Here is a 27,072-nt window from a genome sequence, read left to right on the forward strand (position 1 = left end):
GAGCTTCTAAGAAATTTAGAGATGGTTCCACAGCTGGAAGGGCAAATTGTTTTCTAAGGTTGACTGGCCTGACTTGATTGTTCATAGGTAAACCTTAGCCTTTCTCTCCATGCTTATTTCTTATTACATCATGAACTGCCCTCTGAATATAAAAATGTTTGAATAATCTGTAGTTGTCGACTGATGGAGCAACATCCTGTGGTTCAGTTCTTGGGGCCAGCAATACAGATTGGAGACATAGTTTATCTTAGTGACTGTATAGGAAACAGAGTGATGCTAATTAAGTTTTATGAAACCAGAGATTTCACCCTTGAAGGCTTGGCCTCAGGGACAACAACCTGTAAATGAGGGAACTAACTAGCTAAGAAATCTGACTAGTATGGAGCCGTTCAGTAACTTAGTTACATATCTTAAATTAATGACTTGAAAGACAAGTTAGCTACTCTCGTTTCACCCTATTTTGGAATTCTAAAGAGCTTGGAAGATCTAAACAGCTTCTAAACTGACTTCATTAAAACTGGAGAATAGGTGGTGTTTTGGGGAAATTTAACATCCACCGTCTAATTGTGCTTCAGGTTTATAAAATGACTGAATTGGAACAAGGTGTTTGAATACTGCACATAGAGCAAAAATGATTCTAAGTTTTTTCATACTTAGAACGCTGGGAGTTTTCTGCGTCAAGGCTGACTTCAAATCCATAAAGGGATATGCTCCTGACGTAACACATGACACTTAGTAGGTGTTAGTAAACAATTGTTACATGAGTAAAGAATACATTGTTAGTTTAATATTTAATTTACAACTTTTGTACTTGTTTTTGTTCTTTATAAGGCAATTCCTTCTCCTCTCCTAATTCCCCCTTTGTCCTAGGAATGTTTGTCCATGAACCAAAAAGTCCATCTAAAAGATGGCTGACTGCAGCATTTTAAAAACTTGAACACACATTAATTTAGGATACCATTGAGGGTACTCTCCTCATGCCTTTAATTCAGAATCTTATTCAAGTTTATTTTTAGGTCCCTGACTAACATGTTCTGAACTGTTATTTGAGATTCCAGGATGTCCAGGCCCACTTCTTTGAATTCTAATCTCTTCAACATTCTTATATGTTCTGAACATATAAGAATAATAAGTCCTGCCAAGTCAACAGAAAGTTAAAGGTTAAACGTGCCATATCTCTGCAACATATTAAGACAGTTCTCTGGGGACTAATGCTTATCGATGACTACATAGAACCTGAATTCTATAAGGAATGTCTGAGAGTTACAATACTACCCTTATAAGCACATTGATTTTCTGTTTGTACCATCCATCTTAGGCAACCTGTGTTGGCTGTTTGTTTGCACTGGGTTGAAACTTAGAGGTTTCGACATCTTTATGGCTGTACCTTTGTCACTGTAGAGGTCACAATTATCCTGGTTGAGCTGATGAAATCAGTCCAAGTATTTTATTGCTCTATGAATTTGAAATTTGGAGAGAAAGAGGGGCAAGGAGTGTGAATTATATAACTTCAAAGCTTTTTCTACCTCTTCTGATTTTAGATAATGAGAAGCTTACAGATGTTATAATACGTTTTAGATTACAGCTGTCAAAAATCGCACATGCAAAGGCATGGAGTTTAAATAGATAGCCTAAAAAGAGTTAAACTTTATGATAATAGATCAAAAAAGTGTTTCCCAAACTTCACCAATTGGAGTTCTATCTTTATGACCTATTTGCATAATATTTGCAGATAATCTATTTTCTGTTTTCATTGAATTGGCTCCGTAAGCCTAAATACCTAGTTTAGCCTCCATTTAAGTGATTATATCAGAGAAATCACAGCTTTGTGGTGCCAATTATTTATAGTTCTAATGAATGTTAAAATAAAGACATTGCTATTGAATTAAAAAATGTTTCTGAGTAAACTAAAATCATCCCTCATAATCCCTGATCTGCATGTGAACATCCTGAAACTCAGTAGGTACTGAGGATATTGAGAGGAATAGAATAAAGGCTTGTGCAGTAGGTGATCATTTTTTGGGACAACCTCAGCCTTAGGATATAGAGTAAAGGAGGTAGAAGAATTCCTATACCTCTCTTTTACCTCCTAGTGACCATGATCCAGACATTTTTAACAGTGAACTTTGTCAGAAATGTGAAATTCGATAGATACATACAGCAGGAGAAAACTGCTAATAAAATGACACTGACTGCTGCCTCCTCCTCCTGAGGAACGCAGATGTGCCATTTTCCAAATCAGGGAAAGGTTTCTAACGGTAGCCTCACAGGGAGCTGTGAGAGTTGTGACATTTCCAAGCCTCTGCTACTGTAGTAGCTGCTCATTTGAGGTTTATCTTCGCCATGCTGACGTCCAAATCGCAGTTTCGTTGCAATGCTTTTGATAGTTGTCTGGAGAGAATGACCAGAGAGAACAGCAGGTAACCCAGGCCATTCATGCAAAATGCTTAGGTGTGATACTTGTGCTGGCAAAGGGATGGGGAAGAATGAACCCAAAGACCAACTCTTCTTCGTGGAGGGGTGAAGGAAATCAATTCATAGCTTTTCTTCTGGAAGCATGTGGAATTTATTGCTTATCAAACCAATGATGGCTGCAGTGTTTTTAGTTATGGAAGAAATTGGATGAGAGGGATGGTGGGGGCTGTTGGAAAATGAAACTCTGACAGGTAATTCCCAATTCCGTGCCCTCCTCAGGTCCCCGAGCAAAATGGGAAATGGTTCCGTGAAACCCAAGCATTCTAAGAACCCAGATGGCCACTCTGGGAACTTCACTATCGATGCCCTGCGGAGCAAGGTGACAGAGCTGGAGAGAGAGCTGAGGAGGAAGGATGTTGAGATCCAGGAGCGGGAGTACCATCTGAAGGAGCTGCGGGAACAGCTGTCGAAACAGACCGTGGCCATTGCCGAGCTCACCGAGGAGCTCCAGAACAAGTGCATCCAGCTGAACAAGCTTCAGGATGTGGTGCTTATGCAGGGAGGAAGCCTGCCTCAGGCCTCTCCAGATAAAGTGCCTCTCGAGGTCCACCGGAAGACCTCAGGGTTGGTCTCTCTCCATAGCCGGAGGGGAGCAAAGGCTGGGGTGTCTGCTGAGCCAACAACTCGAACCTACGACCTCAACAAGCCCCCTGAATTTTCCTTTGAGAAAGCAAGAGTCAGAAAGGACTCCAGGTAAGATGTTCCTACACGCTTTGGACTTAGACTGCCTCTGTATTATGACATACTAGAGTGATATTTACTAAGCCTTCTTAAGGATAAACAGCATATTAACCTTTTCAAATTTGAGAATGGTGGAGCTTCTTTGGATGTCCCTGTGAGCAGAACTTTTCTTCCAAGTATGACTGGCACTTTACCCGGACTTTTTTACTTTGTGATATATATAACCGAGGAGCTGAGATTACTAAAAGTCATTTCTATTATCTTGAAAATCCTGGGAGTGTGGAAAGATAGTTTTACGAAGTCTATCCTTCCTCTCTTTTATAGGAGTAGACTTAAAATGTACACAAACCACAATGAATTATGAATATGTATAGCAAAAAAAACTTCTTTAAAGTTAGTCTGAGCCATGAAAAAGGAATTAGCTGGAGCCACAAAGAAGGCTGAAGTCATTCATCCCTTCATTTATTTATTCAGTCTGTAATTTATGTTGAACACCTATCTTTTGCTAGAATATACAAGTGAATAAATAGACACAGGGCCTGTCTCATACAGGAGATAGGCAATATACACAGAAATACGTAAACAATGTGTAATTATTAACTGGGGCAAATTATATAAAGGAAACCAACAGTATATACTTAGTGGTACCTGGGTCAGAGGGAGAGAAAGGCAAGGAAGTACCCAAAGATGGATGGTCATGAAGGCGTGTCTAAGGAGGTGACCTTCAGGCTGAGACCCGGAGGAGGAAGAAGAGCCCTGACTAGGACAAAAGAACATTTCAGGCAGAAAGAACAATTAAAACTAGAAACAATTTTAAAAATAAGAATTTCTAAAGAACATGTGAATATTTACCATAGCGTTCTTATGGGTGTGTATGTGTGAGTGATCATTTTTGGGGGGACAAAGGTTTGAGTTTTCTGACCAGGAAGGATCTATTAGAAAATCATGATTTAATTATGCATTATTTTTAAAGGACTAAGTACTTATTGATTGACATAAGATCTCTTGGCTTGATAATGTCTTGACTGATCCTGGATCTCTAAAGTGAAGTGCAAGATTTAGAATTTTAATTCAAATTTTAGTATATTAAAGACTAGAGGGTTGCTATGAGTCGGAATCGACTCGATGGCACTGGGTTTGGGTTTCTTTTTTTGTTTGTTTTAAAGACTCAAGCAGTGTAAATCAAGGTAAAACATTAACTTAAACAACTAAGTGATTAATTTTGACAACAAAATTATAAAAGAAGATTTAATTCATCAGTTTGTTAACAGTCCTAGGCACATAGGTGATCGATAAAAATTTGTTAAGGATTAGTCTTATGGGATTATTAATCATAATATTCTGTGACTGAAGGAAATTTGATTAATATTAGACTTTAGAAGACTGAGCCAAAAGTCTTATTGTTAGCTTAAAAAAAAAAAAAAAGAATGGTCTTATTCCCTTTGAAAAATTAATAATTATTTACTTTTTAATGGTTTGAATTCAGAAATTATAAGTATTACAAACTTAATGCTTATTTTACAAAGATTGAACATCACCCAGTGTTCTCTTTTTATGTGATATATATGTAAACATATACTAATATTACATGTTAGATATTATATTGCTATGTATGTACACATAAACATATTATTTAGCCACAAACATATTTCAAACAGCAATGTTCTTTCATATTTAGGAGAACATTTAAGAGAATTTAATAGCAATTCATCTTCTTTGACCCTCTCCCTACATATTCTTTGACCTTCTACCAGATTTTTCACCTTGAACAAAAATTTTGTTCAGTTACTTTGTTCCAAAGACTTCTGCCGTCCTTGAAGCAGAATACTTTTCTCCTGGGTATCGGAACCATCTGAGATAAGCCTATTTCTTTGGATTTCTTTATTAGCCCTGTTATAACCAGAAAGAGAAAATCAGTAGTTATGCACAATCAATTTCTGGGCCAAACCACACTCCTTTTTGTCTATTTGTCTATTTGTCAGTGACTGGGACACAGGATAAGAAAGACCTCACGTTGATAACGATTAGCAGTGGTTCCCCTCATTGTACAGGGAAACCAAATGGGTGCAAGTCTGTGTCCAAGGCGTAGGGAAGAAACGGGCTAATTCATGCCTTAATCATTAAGTCCTAAAGAAACCAATAACCCTCATCTGATTTTCCCAGAGCCTTGTGTGTAGCTCTAAATAGGAAAATTAAATAGAGTATGGAAATCAGTCTTTTGTTCATTGACTTCTCTGTGGCTCAATTTCTCATTTCTCCTTAAGTCTGGAATAACTAGCTAAACACAGATACCTAGCATCATCAATTCAGAGATTTATAATTTTCCATTTGGTTCAAAAGTAATCAATATTATAATTCAATCCCCATTTCCAAATAGTTCTAGTTTGGGACTAAAGTCACATGCAAATTTTGGATATTTTTATGTATCTTTTATAAGGCTATCAAAATTTTTTTTTTAAGAATTACTTTTATACAAGTTAGAACATTAAACATGATGATAGTGCCTTTCACTGACAAAAGGATAATGTACGGTATCCACTGGTTTGGCCACTTTTCCAAGGAGTCCCTGATAGATATTAGGAAATTTAATGTATCAGTCAATATGGCTCTTCTGTTCATTCCAATGATTCTTCGTTGAACTTTTATAGAGCTTGCTGGCTGCCTTTATTACTAAATCTCTTTCTATTAATACATGTCAGGAGTCCCTGGGTAGCACAGATTGTTAATGTGCTGGGCTGCTAACTGAAAGGTAGAGATTTGAGTCTACCCAGAAGTGCCTAGAAAGAAAGGCCTGGAGGGAGATCTACTTCCAAATAAGTCAGCCATTGAAAACCCTATGGAGCACAGTTCTAGCCTGACACACAAGGGGCCGCCGGGAGTTGGAATTGACTGTATGGCAACTTTTTTTTTTTTAATTTTTATTGTGCTTTAAGGGAAAGTTTACAAATCAAGTCAGTCTCTCATATAAAAATTTATATACACCTTGCCATATACTCCTAGTTGCACTCCCACTAATGAGACAGCACACTACTTCCCTCCACTCTCTATTTTTGTATCCATTTGGCCAGCTTCTGACCCCCTCTGCCCTCTCTTCACCTTTCCAGACAGGAGCTACCCACATAGTCTCATGTGTCTACTTGATCCAAGAAGCTCACTCCTCACCAGTATCATTTTCTATCCCATAGTCCAGTCCAATCCCTGTGTGAAGAGTTGGCTTTGGGAATGGTTCCTGTCTTGGGCTAACAGAAGGCCTGGGGACCATGACCTCTGGTGTCATTCTAGTCTCAGTCAGACCATTAAGTCTCGTCTTTTTATGAGAATTTGTGGTCTGCATCCCACTGCTCTCCTGCTCCCTCAGAGGTTTCTGTTGTATTCCCTGTCAGGACAGTCCTTGCTTGTAGCTCGGCAGGATCTAGTTCTTCTGGTCTCAGGATAATGTAGTCTCTCTGCTTTATGTGACCCTTTCTGCCTCTTGGGCTCATAATTACCGTGTGTCTTTGGTGTTCTTCATTCTCCTTTGCTCCAGGTAGATTGAGACCAATTAATGCATCTTAGATGGCTGCTTGCTAGCGTTTAAGACCCCAGACGCCACTCTCCAAAGTGGGGTGCAGAATGTTTTCTTAATAGATTTTAGTATGCCAATTGACTTAGATGTCCCCTGAAACCATGGTTCCCAAACCCCCGCCCCTGCTACTCTGGCCTTCAAAGCATTCAGTTTATTCAGGAAACTTCTTTGCTTTTGGTTTAGTCCAGTTGTGCTGACCTCGCCTGTATTGTGTGTTGTCTTTCCCTTCACCTAAAATAGTTCTTATCTACTATCTAATTAGTGAAAACCCCTCTCCCTCCCTCTCCCTCCCTCCCCACTCTTGTAACCATCAAAGAATATTTTCCTTTCCATTTAAACTATTTCTCGAGTTCTTATAATAGTGGTCTCATAATATTTGTCCTTTTCCAACTGACTAATTTCACGCAGCATAATGCCTTCCAGGTTCCTCTATGTTATGAAATGTTTCACAGATTCCTCACTGTTCTTTATCAATGCGTAGTATTCCGTTGTGTGAATATACCATAATTTATTTATCCATTCTTCCACTGATCAGCACTTTGGTTGTTTCCATCTTTTTGCTATTTTAAGCAGTGCTGCAACGAACATGAGTGTGCATGTATCTGTTCGTGTAAAGGCTCTTATTTCTGTAGGATGTATCTCAAGGAGTGGGATTGCTGGTTTGCATGGTAGTTCTATTTCTAGCTTTTTAAGGAAGCACCAAATTGATTTCCAAAGTGGTTGTACCATTTTCCATTCCCACCAGCAGTGTGTAAATGTCCCAGTCTCTCCACAACCTCTCCAACATTTATTTTGTGTTTTTTGGGTTAATGCCAGCCTTGTTGGAGTGAGATGAAATCTCATTGTAGTTTTGATTTGCATTTCTCTAATGGCTAATGATACTTAGCATTTCCTCTTGTATCTTTTAGCTACCTGAATGTCTTCGTTAGTGAAGTGCCTGTTCATATCCTTTGCCCATTTTTAAATTGAGTTATTTGTCTTTTTGTAGTTGAGTTTTTGCAGTATCATGTAGATTTTAGAGATCAGACGCTGATCAGAAATGTCATACCTAGAAACTTTTTCCCAGTCTGTAGGTAATCTTTTTACTCTTTTGGTGAAGTCTTTGGATGAGCGTAGGTGTTTGATTTTTAGGAGTTCCCAGTTATCTAGTTTCTCTTCTGCATTGTTAGTAATGTTTCGTATATTATTTATGCCGTGTATTAGGGCTCCTAGCATTGTCCCTGTTTTTTCTTCCATGATCTTTATCATTTAAATTTCATATTTAGGCCTTTGATCCATTTTGAGTTACTTTTTGTGCATGGTGTGAGGTATGTTTCATTTTTTTGAAGATGGATATCCAGTTATGGCAGCACCATTTGTTAAAGAGACTGTCTTTTCCCCATTTAACTGACTTTGGACCTTTGTCAAATACCAGCTGCTCATATGTGGATGGATTTATGTCTGGATTCTCAGTTCTGTTCCATTAGTCTATGTGTCCATTGTTGTACCAGTACCAGGTTGTCTTGACTACTGTGATAGTATAATAGGTTCTAAAATCAGATAAAGTGAGGCCTCCCAGTTTGTTCTTCTTTTTCAGTAATGCTTTACTCATCCTGGGCCATTTTCCCTTACATATGAATTTGGTAATTTGTTTCTCCATCTCATTAAAAAATGTCATTGGAATTGGGATCAGAATTGGGTTGTATCTATAGATCGCTTTTGGTGGAATAGACATTTTAAAAATCTTAAGTCTTCCTATCCATGAGCAAGGCATGTTTTTCCACTTACGTAGGTCTCTTTTGGTTTCTTGCAGTAGTGTCTTATAGTTTTCTTTTTATAGGTCTTTTACGTCTCTGGTAAGATTTATTCCTAAGTACTTTATCTTCTTGGGGGCTACTGTAAATGGTATTGATTTGGTGATTTCCTCCTCAATGTTCTTTTTGCTGGTGTAGAGGAATCCAGCTGATTTTTGTGTGTTCATTTGTATCCTGATACTCTGCTGAACTCTTCTATTAGTTTCAGCCATTTTCTTGAGGATTCCCTAGGGTTCTCTTTGTACAAGATCATGTCATCTGCAAATAGAGATACTTTTACTTTTCCTTGCTAATCTGGATGCCCATTATTTCTTTTTCTAGCCTAATAGCTCTGGCTAGGACCTCCAGCATAACGTTGAATAAGAGTGGTGATAAAGGGCATCCTTGTCTGGTTCCTGGTCTCAAGGGGAATGCGTTCAGACTCTCTCCATTTAGGATGATGTTGGCTATTGGCTTTGTATAAATGCCCTTTATTATGTTGAAGAATTTTCCTTCTATTTCTATTTTGCTGAGAGTTTTTATTATGAATGGGTGTTGAACTTTGTCAAATGCCTTTCTGCATCAGTTGATAAGATCATGTTGTTCTCGTTTTTTGTTTTATTTATATGATGGATTACATTAATTATTTTTCTAATGTTGAACCGTCCCTGCATACCTGGTGTGAATCCCACTTGGTCATGGTGAATTTTTTTGTTGTTGTTGTTATGTTGTTGAATTCTACTGGCTAGCATTTTGTTGAGGATTTATGCATAGAAGTTCTTGAGGGCTATAAGTGTGTAATTTTCTTTTTTGTGGTGTCTTTACCTGGTTTTGGTATCAGGGATATGGTGGCTTTGTAGAATGAGTTTGGTAGTGTTCTGTCCTTTTCTATGCTCTGAAATACCTTTAGTAGTAGTGGTGTTAACTCTTCTGTGAAAGTTTGGTAGAACTCTGCAGTGAAGCCGTCAGGGCCAGGGCTTTTTTTTTTTTTGGGGAATTTTTTGATTACCTTTTCAATCTCTTCTTTTGTTATGGGTTTATTCAGTTGTTCTTTAGTTTACGTAGGTAGTGTGTTTCCAGAAGTTCATCCATTTATTCTAAGTTTTCAAATTTGTTAGAGTACAAGTTTTCATAGTAATCTCATATGATTCTTCTAATTTCAGTTGGTGTCCATTGTAAAATCGCCCATCTCATTTCTTATTCGGGTTATTTGCTTCTTCTGTTTTTCTTTTGTCAGTTTGGCCAGTGGTTTATCAATTTTGTTAATTTTTTCAAAGAACCAGTTTTTGGTCTTCTTAACTCTTTCAATTGTTTTTCTGCTCTCTATTTCATTTAGTTCTGCTCTAATTTTTATTATTTGCTTTCTTCTGATGCCTGAGAGTTTCTTTTGTTTCTCTCTTTCTATTTGTTCAAGTTGTAGGGATAATTCTTTGATTTTGGCCCTTTCTTCTTTTTGTATGTGTGCATTTATTGATATAAATTGACCTCTGAGCACTGCTTTCACTGTGTCCCAAAGATTCTGATAGGAAGTGTTTTCATTCTCATTTGATTCTATGAATTTCTTAATTCCACCCTTAATGTCTTCTATGCCCCAGTTGTTTTTGAATATGGCATTGTTCAGTTTCAAAGTGATTGATTTCTTTTCCCTGCTTTTTCTGTTATTGATTTCTACTTTTGTAGCCTTATGGTCAGAGAAGATGCTTTGTAATATTTCAGTGTTTTGGATCTTTATGACCTAATATGTGGTCTATTCTAGAGACTATATTCCATGTGCACTAGAAAAGAAAGTATACTTGGCTGCTGTTGGGTGGAGTGTTCTGCATATGTCTATGAGGTCAAGTTGGATGACAGTAGCATTTAGATCTTCAGTGTCTTTACTGAGCTTCTTTCTGGATGTTCTGCCCTTCACCGAAAGTGGTATGTTGAAGTCTCCTACTATAATTGCAGTCTATCTCACTTTTCAATGCTGTTAGAGTTTGTTTTATGTATCTTGCAGCCCTGTCATTGGGTGTGTAAATATTTAATGTGGTTATATCCTCCTGGTATATTGTCCCTTTAATCATTATATAGTGTCCTTCCTTATCCTTTGTGGTGGATTTAACTGTAAAGTCTATTTTGTCAGAAACTGATATTGCCACTCTGCTCTTTTTTGATTGTTGTTTGCTTGATATATATATTTTTTTCCATCCTTTGAGTTTTATTTTGTTTTTTTCTCTAAGTCTAAGGTGTGTCTCTTATAGGCAGCATATAGACAGATCATGTTTTTTTATCTGTTATGCCACTCTCTTTCTCTTTATTGGTGCATTTAGTCCATTTACATTCAGCGTAATTATGGATAAGTATGAGTTTAGTGCTGTCATTTTGATGTCTTTTTTTTGCATTGTTGACAGTTTCTTTTTCACACTTAATTTTTTGTGCCGAGTAGTTTATATTTTGTATTTCCCTTGTATTCATTGTTGTTGATTTTGTTTCTGCTGAATCTCTATTTTTTTCTTGTATTTTATTTTGTTAAGTAGGATTGTTAGTCTCCTTTGTGGCTACCTTAATTTTTACCCCAATTTTTCTAAGTTTAAATCTAACTTTTATTTCTTTATATCACCTTGTCTTCCTCTCCATATGAAAGATCTATGCCTACATTTCTTAGTCCCTCTTTATTGTTTTAATGTTGTCTTTTTTTACATAATGACATTACTGTTTCCATATTTTGAGCATTTTTTTGTCTTGATTTATTTTTATGATTTCCTGGTTTGGGTTGACAACATCTGATTGCTCTGTCCAGTGTTCTAGTCTTGCATTGATACCTGATATTATTGATTTTTTAACCAAAGAACTCCCTTTCTTTGTATTTCTTGTAGTTTTGGTTTGGTTTTTATGAATTCCCTAAACTTCTGTTTATCTGGAAATGTCCTAGCTTTACCTTCATATTTGAGCAACAGACAGTTTTGCTGGATATATGATTCTTGGATGACAATTTTTTTCCATCAGTGCTTTATAGAGGTCATCCCATTACCTTCTTGCCTGCATGGTTTCTGCTAAGTAGTCCGAGCTTATTCTTATTGACTCTCCTTTGTAGATGACTTTTCATTTATCCCTAGTTGCTCTTAAAATTCTCTCTGTCTTTCGTTTTGCAAGTTTGATTATAATATGTCTTGGTGACTTTCTTTTAATATCTATCTCATGTGGAGTTTGATGAGCATCTTGGATAGTTATCTTCTCGTCTTTCATGTTATCAGGGAAGTTTTCTGCCAAAAAATCTTCAACAATTGTCTCTGTATTTTCTGTTTTTCCTCCCTGTTCTAGTACTCCAATTACTCACAGATTATTTCTGTTGATAGAGTCCTACATGATTCTTAAGGTTTCTTCATTTTTTAAAAATTCTTTTATCTGATTTTTCTTCAAATATATTGGTGTCAAGTGCTTTGTCTTCAATCTCACCAATTCTGCTTTCCACTTGCTGAATTCTGCTCCTCTGACTTTCTACTGAGTTGTCTAATTCTGTAATTTTATTTTCTGAATTTCTGATTGCTGTCTCTCTATGGATTCTTGCAGCTTATTAAATTTTTCATTGTGTTATTGAATAACCTTTTCAATTTCTTCAACTGCTTTATCTGTGTGTTCCTTGGCTGGTTCTGCATATTGCCTGATCTCCTTCCTGATCTCGTTCCTGATGTCTTGAAGAGTTCTGTATATTAATCTTTTGTAATCTGCATCTGGTAATTCCAGGAAGGTACCTTCATCCAGAAATCCCTTGATTCTTTGTTTAGAGAGCTTGTTGAAGCAATCATGGTCTGCTTCTTTATGTTATTTGATATTGACTGTTGCCTCTGAGACATCTATAAGTTATTGTATTAGTTTATTTTATGTTTGCTTACTGTATTGTAACTTCTTGGTTTGCTTCATTTTGATATGCCCAAATAGGTTGCTTGAGTGAGCTACCTTGATTGTTTTCACCTTTGAAGCTCTAATGTCCTGTCACCAGATGGCTAGAGCTGTTATCAGGTATATGAGCCTACGAGTCCATTCACTTTTCTTGTATGGATTCAGCTCAGGTGTCCAGGTAGTTGGTCATCAAGTGTGTGGTACAGGCTCTGTCCTACAGTCTTAGAGGGGCAGGGGTGATTGGTGTAGGTACTGGTATCTGGTTGCAACAGGGGATCATGTTCTGAACAAAGCAGGGGCTAACAACCATCCCCTGAATGTCTGTAAGGGAAGCATGTCCCTGTTCCCTAGAGAGTGCTAGTGGTGGGTTCTGCAGATGGATCATAGGCACCCAGTGCTTTTGGTTGTAAGGACTGGGAGGTGCCAGTTATCCTTGGACCCCGGTTGCTGGTGGCTGGGTGACCTGAGTGTAGTTACCAGTCCTTAGGCTCCTGTTGTGGGTAGGTGAGGACTCTGTTTAATAGGCAAAGCGGTGTCAAACATAAAACACCCATCTCTCCACTGCACCACTGAAACAGTTGCAATCTGCCAACAAGGGCCTATTCTCCTGAAATAGGCCCACACAGGTCTCTGCAGAGAAGAAAGGTATTCAAAGTCCATGGACTGTTTATGCCTCAACAGGAGCTGCTTCTGTACTGAACTCCCCAGGTTAGTGGAGCTGGCAGATTATCTTTTCCACCAATTATGGATTTATTCCTTCTTCAAGGCAGGAGAATGGCTCAGAGCACACAGCAGGACCTATCTCAGGCCCAGGGACATCGACAGCCACTGAAGTTGGCTTGGGGGCTGGGGGCACAGTAAAATATATGCAAGTACTTAGCTTTTGCTGAAAGTGCCATTTTTTGTGGTTCCGGAGGTGTGAGTAGGCTGTGTGGCTGGCTGTTTCTTCCTGAAGAAACTGTGGCCAAATGGTACCACAAGCCTGCTGCAGTCATTCCCAGGAATGGTGCCTGAGGGTTCCCAGCCATTCAGGTCTGTCAATTCCTCTCCGCTTCTGAACCATCTCTCTCTCCCCCGCCACTCAGTCTATTTTCTAACCTTGCCCTTCATGTTCAGGGCTCCTAGCTTGTCAGAAATATAATCATTTCACTTGTTTTTTCTGGTCTTTGTTATAAGAGGGCTCATCTGAAGCATCTGACTTCTTCGCCATCTTCGACCCACCTCCTATGGCAACTTTTTAAAAATACATTTTCAACTACATTTTGGATAAAGTTCACCCCTCACACTGAATCAGAAAGCCATTGAATGGCTTCTCCGTCCTTTTGTCAAAAAGAATGTCCCTGATGAGTACCTGACAGTGAGCAACAATGATGGCAGACTCCCAACCCTCCTGTAGTCAGTATTAGGGAGATATGAAGTACTGACAGAAACCAGAGAACAAAATTTGGTTAAATGACAAATTTGGAATTTGAGGATTCCTTTTCAATAATTCACAAGCAACTCTAAAGCCCATGATGCAGCAGTCTCTGATTTTGCTGAGGCTCTAGTGCTCAAACGTGTTGTTAAGTGGAGACTGAGCCTCATCAACTGCTAGGTTGCCCCCACTCATGGCAGCTTTATTGTCCCCTAACCCAGGAAGTATGCTTTTAGAGTCTGAAGGGGTAGCTTAAACTGCTTTATATGAAGGAATTTGTGTACTCTGATACCATTTGGGGAATTTTTGAAATTTGTCTCTTACAAAAATTCAAGGGTCTGTGTTTTAAAATCAGGTTCTAAAATAATTCAGTGCTGTCCAGTAGAACTTTCTGCAATGATGAAAATGTTCGATAATCTGTGTGTCCAGTATGGCAGCCTCCAGCCAGATGTTATCAGGAGGGACCAGTCCCTGGAGAAGGCATAATACCTGGTAAAGTAGAGGGCCAGCAAAAAACAGGAAGACCTTCAACAACATGGATTGACACAGTGGCTGCAACTATGGGTTCAAGCATAACAATGATTGTGAGGGCGGTGCAGGACCAGGCAGTGTCTCCTTCTGCTGTATATAGGGTTGCTATGAGTCAGAGCTGACTCTAGGACACAACAACAACAATCAGATGTGGTTACTGAGCACTTGAAATGTGGCTAATGTGACTGAGGAACTGAATTTTTTTTTTTTAATTGTGGCCAACATATGTAGCTAATTGTTTGCCTTTTTAACATTTTTCACATGTACTCTTCCGTGACATTAGTTATGTTTGTCATATTGTTCAGCCGTTACCATTATCCATTTCCAAGTTTTCCTATAGGAACTGAAATTTTTATTTTAATTAATTGAAGTTAATTTAAAATTAAATAGCCACATATATCGAATGGCTACTGTACTGGATAGTGCAGTTCTCTATTATGTAGCTTTGACTGGATCTGTTATTGTGTAAGATGGAAATTATGACCTGACTTTGTAGATAATGTAAGGCTTGTGTTCAATTTTAGGACAGAGCCATGGAAAATGAGAATGTGGCTGTCAGACAGAGGTGGGCACAGTGTGGAATCTCTGATAAGATGCACTGAACCTGTAGTATCATAGCTGTTTGTAGTGACTTGGCTTTGTGTCCACTGACTCTTTTAGATCTTCAAAAGCATAAAACTACATGGGCACATAGTCTTTTTTATTGCAGGTACTCAACTGTTCTGAAGTATCATAAATCACACGATGAGTCTGAGTATTACAGTATATCAAATACTCTGATCTAAATTTAATATGATCAACATCAGAAGATTTTAGATCTATAAGAACCGTAAAGATTATTTTATGCTTTCTCCCTTACTGGAAAAGTGAGGAAACAGGCGCAGGTAAGTTGCAGAATATGCCATGGTAGATGGCAGAGCTAAAATTAGAATCCCAGGCTCTTAGTTTGAGGACCAGTTCATTTTCTCTACAATCTTGCTCTAGTGTTCTCAGGATTACCCAGAAAGCTAAAAGTCCTCAAGGTAGACCAGTCTGGGCACCAGTGTGTCTTATTATGACATGCATAAAAAAAAAAAAAAAAAAAAACCCAGTGCCGTCGAGTGATTCCAACTCATTGATTGGTAGTGAGAGCGATGGTGCTTTCTGGTGGTACGGCCTTTTCCATGTGGAGCTGAGCAGAGCCTGCCCATTGCATCAGTATTTACTGAGTGCTGGCTCCTCAAGGAAACCCTGGTAGCATAGTGCTTAAGAGCTATGGCTGCTAACCAAAAGGTCAGTAGTTCAGATCCACCAGGAGCTCCTTGGAAACCCTATGGGGCAGTTCTACTCTGTCCTATAGGGTTGCTATGAGGCAGAATCGACGCAATAGCAACAGGTTTTTTTTTTTTTTTTTTGGTTTGTCTCCTCAAAGAGCAGCCCTCTGTGAAAAGGATACAGAGAATGGGTTTGATCCATCTCTTTAAACAACAGGCCATGGTGTGTAAGTAGGAGCATGTATAGGTTCTCAAATGAGTACAGGCAGTCCCTGGGTTATAAAAGTCCAAATTATGTACGACCCATAGTTGTGAACCAACCCCTGTAAAGCCTATTATATTAGAAATTCAAGATGCACTCAATGGTTTGTAATAACAAATGGGCACTACTCTGTGTGTTAAGCATCAAAGCATTATTATTATTATTACTGTATTATTATGTTGAGCCCTGGTGGTGCAGTGGTTAAGAGCTACGGCTGCTAACCATAACGTCGACAGTTCGAATCCACCAGCCACTCCTTGGAAACCCTATGGGGCAGTTCTACTCTGTCCTGTAGAGTCGGTATGAGTTGAAATCGACTCAACAATGTGTTATTATTATGTTAAAGATGTTTTAGTGTATCTGGATGTGTTTTTTTTTTAATGTTTTTTATGCATAGAAAGGTAAACTATGTACTACATACTAGGAAAATATTTGACGAACGTTAGGTACAAACTGTGCCTAATTATTCCAACTTACATACAAATTCGACTTAAGGAAAGACTTAGGAAAGGAACTGGTTCATGATCTGGGGACTGCCTGTCTAGTGTTTCTCAAGGCTGAGAACTGAATTTCAGTGGTGAAGGAAGGCAGGGAAGAGCTCTGATAGGATTTCTATCCAAATCTGATCTGCCTGGAGCAACAAGAAAACCATGCCTCCAGAGGTCAGATTTCTTACTGAAATTAAATTTTCTGTTTATGTAGACATCGTTTAGCAAACTTCTGCACCGGCAGAGCAGAATCATAAGCTCGTGCTGAACGTCTGGTGGAACACAGGCAAATTAATCAGAGACATCTGGCAAGTTGTGGGTACGACTGCCTTTCACTAAGAAAGCTTAAGCTATCATTTGAAACTATTGTTTTTTTCATGAAAAGGAAGGATAAAACAAAGACTTGCCATCTAACTCCAGCTTTAGGAAGGACAATTAGTTCTATTTGTCTCTCCCACCCCAGGAACAGAATAGGTAAAAGTGGAAAACGCTAGTGAGTCATACATTTAAATAAGATGTGGAAAAAGAGTGAGGAAGAGTATGTTTGTACTTTCTTTCTAAAGCAGTACTGAGCATTTGAATACGAGGAAGAGTAACTTATCAGTACATTGTAGAAATGTGGCTCCTTTATGGAACAGGAATTTTTCTATAGAATAAATAATAATTATAATAATAACATTTATATATCATTCATTATGTGCTAGCCATCACTTTGAATGCTGACAAATACTGAGTCATTTAATCATCACTGCAACCTTCTAAGATAGATATTCTTATCATCCCCATTATACAGATGAGAAAACTGAGGCACATATAATTAACTTGCCTAAGGTTCACAGCTTTTAATATTGAAACTAGGCTTCAAAATTAGGAAATCTGCTGTTTAGAGTCTGTTCTGAGCATTCCTATATACCACTTTTCCAAGATGAAAATTACAGAACTCTTGGCATTTTAAGTCCCTGGGTGGTACAAACATTTTGGGCTTGGCTACTAATCTAAAGGTTGTTGGCTCAAACCCACCTAATGATACTGCAGAAGAAAGTCCTGGCAATCTAGTTCTGTAAAGATTACAGTCAAAAAAACATATGGAGCAGTTTTACTTTGTAACACATGAGGTCACCATGAGTTGGAATCAACTCTATGGCAACATTTCCCCCCCGCTTGGCATTTTATTTGGGAAGCCTTGTAAAAAATTAAGTATATAATCAGAAGTAGATATATTTAAAATGCTATGATTAGAGACAGCTCTCCTATTGTTATTTCTCTCTGAAATGCATGCTTTTAGAAAGTGCTGCTCTGTTATTAGTTCACAATAGAGAGAAATTTTGCTGGGAGGGGGAACCCTGCTTTTTGTGTTTTTCCGTTTCCATCGAGAGTGATTTACATGTTGCTGCATTAGAGGTTCTATAGCTAGATTTTACATACGTAGGTTATTAAAGGTTTTGAAGAGTGTATGTAAAAACTCGACTAATTATGAGTTGGGCAGCTAAAAAATCAGTACTTATGCTTAGAAACACTGTTGTCTTAACCTGGGTCTTCAGAAAACCAAAACTAAAGCTCCCTATGTATGGCAAGGAAAAAGAGAAAAGTCCAATTGTGTGGTGACCAGATAGCCAGAAGCTATGAGTGAAGACGACTCAGTGATATAGCTGGTGAAAGTTGTCTGAATGTTTGAAATCAAAACGTTATGTTGTATAACAGTAATATGCGTGCAGACATCCAGATCAGAACCAGCTACCCTGGGGTGAGATAACTGTGGAATTGTCCCCCGACTCATGACGACCCCATGCACAACAGAACAAAACACTGCCAGGTGCTGCATCATCCCCATGATAGGTTTCAGATTGGACCGTTGGGATCTGTAGGGTTTTCAGTGGCTGATTTTTTGGAAGTTGATCGTTAGGCCTTTCTACTTAGTCCATTTTAGTCTGAAAGCTCTGCTGGAATGTGTTCAGCATCATAGCAACACATAGGCCTCCATTGACAGATGGGTGGTGGCAGTGCATGGGGTGCATTGCCGGGAATTGACTCCTGGTCTCCCGCATAAAAAAAAAAAAAACCCAGTGCCGTCGAGTGATTCCAACTCATAGTGACCCTACAGGACAGAGTAGAACGGCCCCATAGAGTTTCCAAGGAGCACCTGGCGGATTTGAACTGTGGACCCTTTGGTTAGCAGCCGTAGCACTTAACCACTACACCACCAGGGTCTCCCGCATAAAAAAAAATCCGCATAGAAGGTGAGAATTCTACCACTGAACCACCACTGTCCCTCTTGATATTAGGTGACCACTGAACCACCACTGTCCCTCTTGATATTAGGTGAGGTTCAGGAAGCTTTAGGTGGAATTTTTGAGGCCTGGCATCCAGCTCCTTTCATTTTCTGCCTCTGCTTTTTCTTCTCTCCAAGAGTTCAAGGAACTCTATACCCTCAGAAAAGCCCTTTTTCAGCCTCTCAAATTATCTTCTGCTGTGTTTATTAAAAAACAACAATAAACTCATTGCTGTTGAGTTGATTCTAACCCACAGTGACCCTATAGGATAAGGTAGAACTGCCCTGTAGGGTTTCCAAGGAGCTACTGGTGAATTTGAACTGCTGGCCTTTTGGTTAGCACCCATATCACTTAACCACTGGACCACCAGAGCTTTCTGACCTTTATTCCTTCTCTCTTTATCCTCAAAACCTCTAGTCTGCAAATTGCTATGTGTCAGGAGCAATTTTTAATTAAGAGATGGAAAACACTCAGAATTTGAGGACTTAATGGTTGTGAGTAGTTGAAATGATAAGTGCACATTGTAATATCGCGCTGACCCTGATCCTACCCATGCCTTGTGGACTACATTCCTGAGAGTTCTTTAGGATGCATTATGATATTTTTATACCACATAAAAACCATAGCTATTTTTGACCCAGTAGCCTTGGCTAGCAGTTATAACATCCAAGATTCCTTTTACTTCTTCAGATGAACACAATCAACTCAAAAATATCTATTGACTTCATTTCAGTGAAGCTCCTCATTTAATCTTCTATTCCTCTTTTGCTTCTCTTCTCTTTATTTCTTTTTGCCCCTTCCTGTTGCTCCTTTCACTTTTTCTTTGTTGTCTCCTAATTTTCTCCCCCTCTCAATATCAGACTCATCTATGGCCACCAGTAGCAATTTTGAGTATGTATTATTAGCCAAGCACACTGTGCTATGACCTATATATGACAAAAAAAAAAAAAAAAAAGTTTCCTTTTGACTCATAGCAAACTTATAGGTCAGAGTAGAACTGCCCCATAAGGTTTCCAAGAAGCTGTAGTGGATTTGAAACATTGACCTTTTGATTAGCAGACATGGCACTTAGCCACTGTGCCATGAGGGCTTCATGACCTGTATGTAGCTATCTCATTTATTTTTTCAACCAATCTGTAAAAAAAAAAAAACAAACCCGTTGCTGCTGAGTCTGACTCATAGCGACCATACAGGGTGGAGTAGAACTGCCCCATAGAGTTTCCAAGGAGTGACTGGTGGATTTGAACTGCCCGCCTTTTGGTTAGCAGCCGAGTTCTTAACCACTACACCACCAGGGCTCCAGCCAACCTGTAGGGTTAGTATTATCAGCTGAAGCTTAGCAAGCATAAGTAACCAGCCTATGGTCACTGCTGGCAATGCCTAATCCCTCACATAGATAATAAGACTGCTGCCACTTAATCGGAACAACTCTGAAACCTGTGCTCATTTTATTTGCATGGTTAGCTTATTGATTTATAGGTTACTTATATGATTTTGAGAGCCCTGGTGGCACAGTAGTTAAAAAGCTCAGCTGCTAACAAAAAGGTTAAAAGGTGGGTAGTTCAAACTCACCAGCAGCTCCATGGGAGAAAGATGTGACAATCTTCTTCCATAAAGATATAAAGCATTAGAAACCCTATGAGGCAATTCTACCCTGTCCTGTAGGGTCACTGTGAGTTGAAATTGACTCCATGGCAGTGGTTTGGTATATAATTTTGTGAATCTTGCTTGGCTATGCCATGTGTGCAGAGTAGAACTGCTCCATAGCATTTTCAAGGCTGTGACCTTTTGGAAGCAGATCACCAAGACCTTCTTTTCAGATTCTTCTGGGTGGGTTCACACTGCCAGCCATTCTGCTAATAGTCAAGTGCATAACTGCTTGCATCACCCAGCTGTTGTTGCTGTGTGCTGTCCAGTTGATTCTGACTCCTATCGACTCTCTGCGACGGAGTAGAACTGCCTGTACGGTTCTGTAGGCTGTAATCTTTATGGGAGCAGATAGCCAAATCTTTTCTCTCAAGGAGCCAGGGGTTGGTTTGAACCACCTACCTTTTCATTAGCAGCCAGTGGCTTAACCATTGTGCCACCAGGGCTCCTTGCGCCATCCAGGGGCTCCCACAAAACAAGTTAATCCAGGTGAATTTAGCAGTGCTGGCATTCAATGACTGACTGTCCTGAAGGCCTGGGCAGGAGCCTCAGTTCTCCTCACTTACCTTATCTAGTGCCCTCTGATATGGGCTCCGCTCTTTCCTGGCCCATTTTTCCCTCACAAACATTGTGAGCTGTTTTGGACAGTGCCCATTTCCTTGCTAGATACACAGTGTACGGTGAAGTAGAAATAATATAGTTGAGAAGGCAGTGGCCTTTCTTTCTCCTTGCTGGCCAGATCAGAGGGAGGTGTCACTGCTGAACTTCACCTCCTAATAATCATTGCAGTTTCCAGGCGGAAGGCCTTCTCTCTTTCTTCTGTAAATCTGAGTAGCTCAGCTCTTGTTGCCTGGCTTTTTTTAGGGTTTAAAATGCAATAAAATTCTCGAGAAAAGTGAAAAGTATGAAACCAAAGATAAAGCTTTTAGTTTTTGGACTGTCTTAGAAGTACCTTCTATGGGAAAGATATATTTCATCTAGTTCTCCTTTAATGAAAGTTATTTTCTTTATTTAAAGTCTCAAAAAACAAAACAAAAGCATCAACAATAATAATAATAATAAAAATTGTCTTCTCTCCACACCAATGCCTTAGAATTATTTGTTAGCTGTAGAATTTTCTGTGCAGTCTTATTTGACTATATTTTTAGTGCTATACCCAGAAACAGCCAGAGAGTATCATATACAATTCACCTGAAGCGTGAGTGATCAGGAGTCCCCAACTTCCATATAATCATTCCAGGAGTATTTGTTTGTTGTGCTGAATAAATTTCCATTGGTAAATTTCAAGCAGATATTTTGATTCTCTTTTGGAAACTTACAGATCAAGCTCTGGGAAATGTGAAGGAAAGAAAGGTCTGTAGCTTTCAATCTCCTCTCTCCAGATGAGGTAAAAAAACAGAATGTAAAAAGTGAGCAGAGCAAAATAGTACTGGAAAGTTCTTGGAAACAAAAAGTCAGGGAACCCAGGTATATTAGACTTTCATAACAAATTACCACAGATTTAGAAGCTTAAAATAACACAAATCTGTTATCTCAATTTCTGTGGGTCAGAAGTCCAGGCATGGCTGAGCTGGGTCCTCTGCTCTGTCTCCCAAGGCTGCAGGCAAGGGGTCATCCAGGGTACATTCCTTTCTGGAACTCAAGGTCTTCTTCCAAGTTCATGTGATTTTTGGCAGAACTCAGGTCCTTGTGGTAGTAGGGCTGAGGTCCCCATTTTCTTGCTAACTGTCACTGGGGGCTACACTCAGCTCCTAGAGGCCACCCACAGTTCTTTGCCGTGTGGCCCTCTCACAGGCCTTCACAGGCCCTCTTATAATGTGACAGCAGAAGAATCTCTTCACAGTCTGCCAATAGACAAATGGTGGCACAAATGGTTTGTATTCAAATACTAACCTAAAGGTAGGCAGTTAAAACCCACCCAGCAACATCATGGAAGAAAGACCTAATGATTTGATTCCATAAAGATTATAGCCATTGAAAATTTTATGAAGTACAGTTCTTCTGTGTAACACATGGGGTTGCCATGAGTTGGAATCAACTCGATGACAATGGGTTAAGAGACAAATTGTTATACAGTAACTATTGTACCCCCATTGTTATTGAACATAACCTAATCAAGAAAGTGACTATCCCATATTCTACAGGCTAGACCCAAGTCACAACTTCTATCCTCACTCAAGGGCAAGGGGGTGGAGATCACGAGGCCATCTTAGAATTCTACCTACCTTACCAGGCTTTCTTGCTTCTCTGGTGTGGGTTTCCCTAACTAAGCATGTTGGGCATTTTGGGAATGTAAAGCCTTGACAGGGGACTCTAGATTCCTGGGACTGACTTGATAGCACGCCCCTAAGTACCTGGCCATGTTTGAAGTTCCCAACAGGATGCAGGGAGGAGGGAGAGAGTAATGATTTTCTCACTTCTGCATTTATTTGTTATATTTCAACAGAGAATATGTTAGATATTGTTAATTAATCAGTCAGTTACTTAATTGATTGATTGCTTGATGAGCCTTCAATAGAGGCGTGTTCCCAGTGCTGCGGGGATATACAGGCAAGGGTGACTTCAAACTCTCCCTCACCGTTTTCTTGTTTATAGCTGTAATGCGTAACCTTAACTGCACATTGTAATCACACGGGGAGTATTAAAAAATACTAATGCCTGGCTTCAACCCCCAGAGAGTCTTATTTAATTGGTTTGAGGTGACCCCTGGGCATCAGGATTTATAAAAGTTCCCCTGATGGTTCTAATGTGCAGTCAAGATTGAGAACGAGCATGTTGTAGGGACAGGTTTCCCTGCGGCGAACTCCAGAAATACTCAGTTTGATGACTTAAGAGCAATGCTAATCACAGACATCTAAGGGAACTATTTACCATTTTTACCTAATAACCATGCAGCACAATGATGATTATGCATATAATTCAGTGTGTCAGGGTAACTTCATTGTAAGTTTTGGTCGTTTTTAACATTTCATTATTAAACTTTGTTCTTTGATATGCTCATGGGAAAAGGATCATCTGCCCAAATTTAAAAGAGAGAGAGGGTGAAAAATGTTTGTTGTGAACATGAAGTAGCAGTAGGCATGATTAAATTACAACCCTACCTAATTATATGGGCAATAGAGTAAGAGAGTTGACGGAATAAAGTCATGCTCATTTCCTGATTACCCATGAAATAACCTCATCTTCCTCATGCTAATTTCTTCAAATTAATTGGTATTTTTTTTTCCTATTGGTAATTTAGCATTCAGAAACATTGTTTTGGGGGGCGGGGAAGGAGATAAAAAAGATGATTATTCTGCTCATTTTCTGTGCCTTGTGGGTCGGAATCGAGTTCGCAGCAACAGGTTTGGGTTTTTTTGTTTATTAGGCAAGTAACATCTTCTATTGTCCTTCACCCATAATTTTTAAGCTATGAGGAAGAATTTGAACATTCTTTAACATTCTCAACTTTATTGAGCTCCTACTTTGTGCCAGGAAAAATGCTAGGTGTAAAGAATAAATGGTTGAAGAAAACATGCCCTTGAAGTTCACGCTCTTTGGGTGAATTAAAATTCATTGCAATCCTGTGTGATTAATAATCTAAGAGAGATGAGTTTAAAGGAAGGAGCGAGCACACTAATGGTGGGATCGAGGAAACCTCCATAGAGGAGATCTTGAGCTGGGCTTTAAAGGAGGAATAGATTACAGGCATGAGAACAGTGGTGGTTCAGTGGTAGAATTCTCACCTTCCCTGTGAGAGACCCAGGTTCGATTGCTGGCCAGTGCACCTCATGGGCAGCCACCACCCATCTGTCAGTGGAGGCTTGCATGTTGCTATGGTGATGGACAGGTTTCAGCAGAGCTTCCGGGCTATGACAGACTAGGAAGAAAGGCCTGGTGAGCTACTTCTGAAAATCAGGCAGTGAAAACCCTGTGAATCACAACGTTTCGAGGTCCAAAGGCTCGTAGGGATGGCACAGGTCTGGGCAGCCTTTCTTTCCATTGGAGAGAGTCACCATGAGTCAGGGCCTGATTCAACAGCAGCTAACAACAACTTAGATTGCAGGAGATAATGTAGCCTGACATATTCGGGGAGTAGCAAGTACTTCAGTGGGCTGGAAACACCCAAAGTATGAGGAGCCTGGACAGGCTGGGGGCCTGCATTGTCCGGAGCTTTACCAACTTTGTGAAGGGTTCGGGCTGTTCTCTGGCTTCTGCTAGTGGTATGACCATATACCAACAATAAATCAGGGAAGGACCCCTAACTGGGTACATTTAATGCTTCCATTAGTAATATTCTTCTGTTGTTCCTAACCCCATTGCTTGCTTTCCACCTGACTTCGTGACTTTTTTCCTACTTTTCCCCTTCAAGCCAGAGACAATCCCTGAAGACAGGTAGACAGGACATCAAGGGTGGCCGACCCTTATTGGCTATAATGGAATTAATCTTTTATTGTTGTACTTTTTTAGCTTGTTAGATGGGAGATGGTGGACCTTCATTAGAATACACGTAGGCACTTAGAAAACGGATATGTTTTAAAGGTTTATGGTCTGCGGCGTACTCCTGAGACTGAGTGCCAGCTGTTGCATTTGATGTTTTAGCCCGGTACAGATTGTGGAGGACCTTGCGTGGTTGGTCAGCAGTGGAGTTTGGACTTTGGGGAGCCATTGAAGAATGCTGAGCAATCTTAGAACAGCTCTTTCCCTATAACCTGAATATGTATGCTTCTAAAATACCATACAGTTCCCTGAAGGAAACCTGTACCCATTGCCATTGAGTGGATTCCAACTTATAGAGACCCTACTGAACAGAATAGAAGTACCCCATAGGGTTTCCAAGGCTGTAATCTTTAGGCAAGCATATTGCCACATCTTTCTCCTGTGGAGCGGCTGGTGGGTTCGAATTGCCAACATTTCAGTTAGCAGCTGAGTGCTTAACCACTGAGCCACCAGGGCTCCTCTCCCTGAAGGATTACTACGTCCTATTTCTATAGAAGATTAAACCTGTAGGAGGGATTTTTGTAGGGTATTAAACCCAGAAAGAATGTTGGCATGTAGATACATGAAAATATTTTTTTAAAAATGCTGTTTTTGTTTTGTTTTGTTGATATAGCTTAGTATCCAGGGCTGGATCCCTTTAGAGCATAGTCCATAAGCTTCATAGTGCCAAGAAGATAACACAGAATCCAGAGGGCCCAGGTTACTACTGGTGAGGCAAAAAAACAGTGATAGCTTAATTTGCTCTACTTTGGACTACATTGGTCATCTGTAGACTAAAGTAGCCTCCGTAATTTTCTGTGGTTTTGTGGGATTACATTTTTTTTGTTGCAACGTTCTGTTAAATAAAAACAGATTTTAAGTACAGAGCGTTTAGTGCTCTCCTAACTTGAAGGTTTGTAAGTCGCTGGTCATTTGCTACTTTTATAATCTTAAAAGCTAATCCTTCTGCAGTACATTTATGTGCCAGGCACTGTTCTTAGTGCTTTATATTACAGTAAAAGCTGTGAAAACCAGAACCTGTATAAGGGGAAAATGTGTAGGAGAAGGAAAACACAAATATTTTCCACCAAAATAAACAATAGGAAAGTGGTAAGACTACACCCTGTCAAAGGCAGAAAACTTGGGAGACCCGGAAAAACATGGCAGTCCTATAAAGTTCTGGCTTTCACAGGTTTCACTGTATTAGCTAATTTAATTCTTGTAAAATCCATATGACCTGTTGTCTTAGTTATCTAGGGCTGCTGTATCAGACATACCGTAAGTGGATGGCTTTAACAAAGAGAAGTTTATTTCCTCGCAGTAAAGTAGGCTAAAAGTCCAAGTTCAGGGTGTCAGCTCCAGGGGAAGGCTTTCTCTCTCTGTTCTCTTTCTCATCAATCTTCCCTGGACTAGGAGCTTCTCTGCTCAGGGATCCCAGGTCCAAAGGACGTGCTCTGCTCTTGGCACTGCTTTCTTGGTGGTATGAGGTCCCCAACTCTCTGCTTGCTTCCCTTTCCTTTTTTCTCTTGTAAGATAAAAGGTGGTGCAGGCCACACTCCAGGGAAAGTCCCTTTACGTTGGATCAGGGATGTGACCTGGGTAAGGGTGTTACAATCCCACCCTAATCCTCTTTAACATAAAATTACAATCACGAAATGGAGGACAACCACACAGTCCTGGGAATCAAGCTGACACATATTTTGGGGGGACACAATTCAATCCATGACACCTGTAGACTGTTTTTATTGTCATTTTACAGCTGGGGAACCTTAGGCAGAGAGAGGTAAGTGCCTTGCCCAAGTTTCCACAGTTGGTAAGTGGCAGAGTTTGGGATCAAACCCTGACATCCTAGCTCCATATTGTGTTTTTGTAATAAATATGCTTTGCACTATGCTTTCTTTTCTTTCTGAATAAGCTATGGAGTGCCACACAAGTTGCTGAGATTCTTAGGCTCACAAGAAATTCTTGATCAATACATAGAAGGCAGAGGCCATAGGCCCCTGCTTTGCGCTTAGCCATATGTGAAGAAGATTACAAGACACATGCTTTGGTCTGGGAAAAACACACAGCGAGAACATGGGCCTCTAACATATGGAGCAGAGAAGGAAGACTGAGGGTCCAGCATGTTGAGAAATGTCAGTGGACTTTGTCCAATAAAACTTCCCGAAGCAGTTTAGAGGACTGAAGTTTATTGCTTCAAGGAATGTTGACTGCATAAGCTGGGGGTATAAAACCTAAAGCCACGAGGCTCATAGACACTGCCTCTGCCTGGTAAGTGCAGCCCAGTTGGAGGAACTTTGAACTGAGCAGGGAGTCTTGGCAGCACCTTTCTGTTTTCTCAATGGCTACTGGAACCTTTCCCATCACCGAAAAAACC

At 39.6% G+C, this 27,072-nt stretch overlaps 1 protein-coding gene across 1 annotated transcript in view; it reads left to right on the top strand.

The window, feature by feature from the left end:
* The first annotated feature begins 2,223 nt into the window (after positions 1-2,223).
* Positions 2,224-27,072, top strand: part of PRKG2 (protein kinase cGMP-dependent 2) — a 100,817-nt gene continuing 75,968 nt past the window's right edge. The window contains exon 1 of the mRNA XM_003414127.4: positions 2,224-3,168. Within this exon, the coding sequence (XP_003414175.1) occupies positions 2,708-3,168 (461 nt within the window). The 5' untranslated portion in view covers positions 2,224-2,707. The remainder of the gene's footprint in view (positions 3,169-27,072) is intronic.

This window comes from Loxodonta africana, chromosome 5, assembly GCF_030014295.1.
Source record: "Loxodonta africana isolate mLoxAfr1 chromosome 5, mLoxAfr1.hap2, whole genome shotgun sequence".
In the NCBI taxonomy this organism is placed as follows: Eukaryota; Metazoa; Chordata; class Mammalia; order Proboscidea; family Elephantidae; genus Loxodonta; species Loxodonta africana.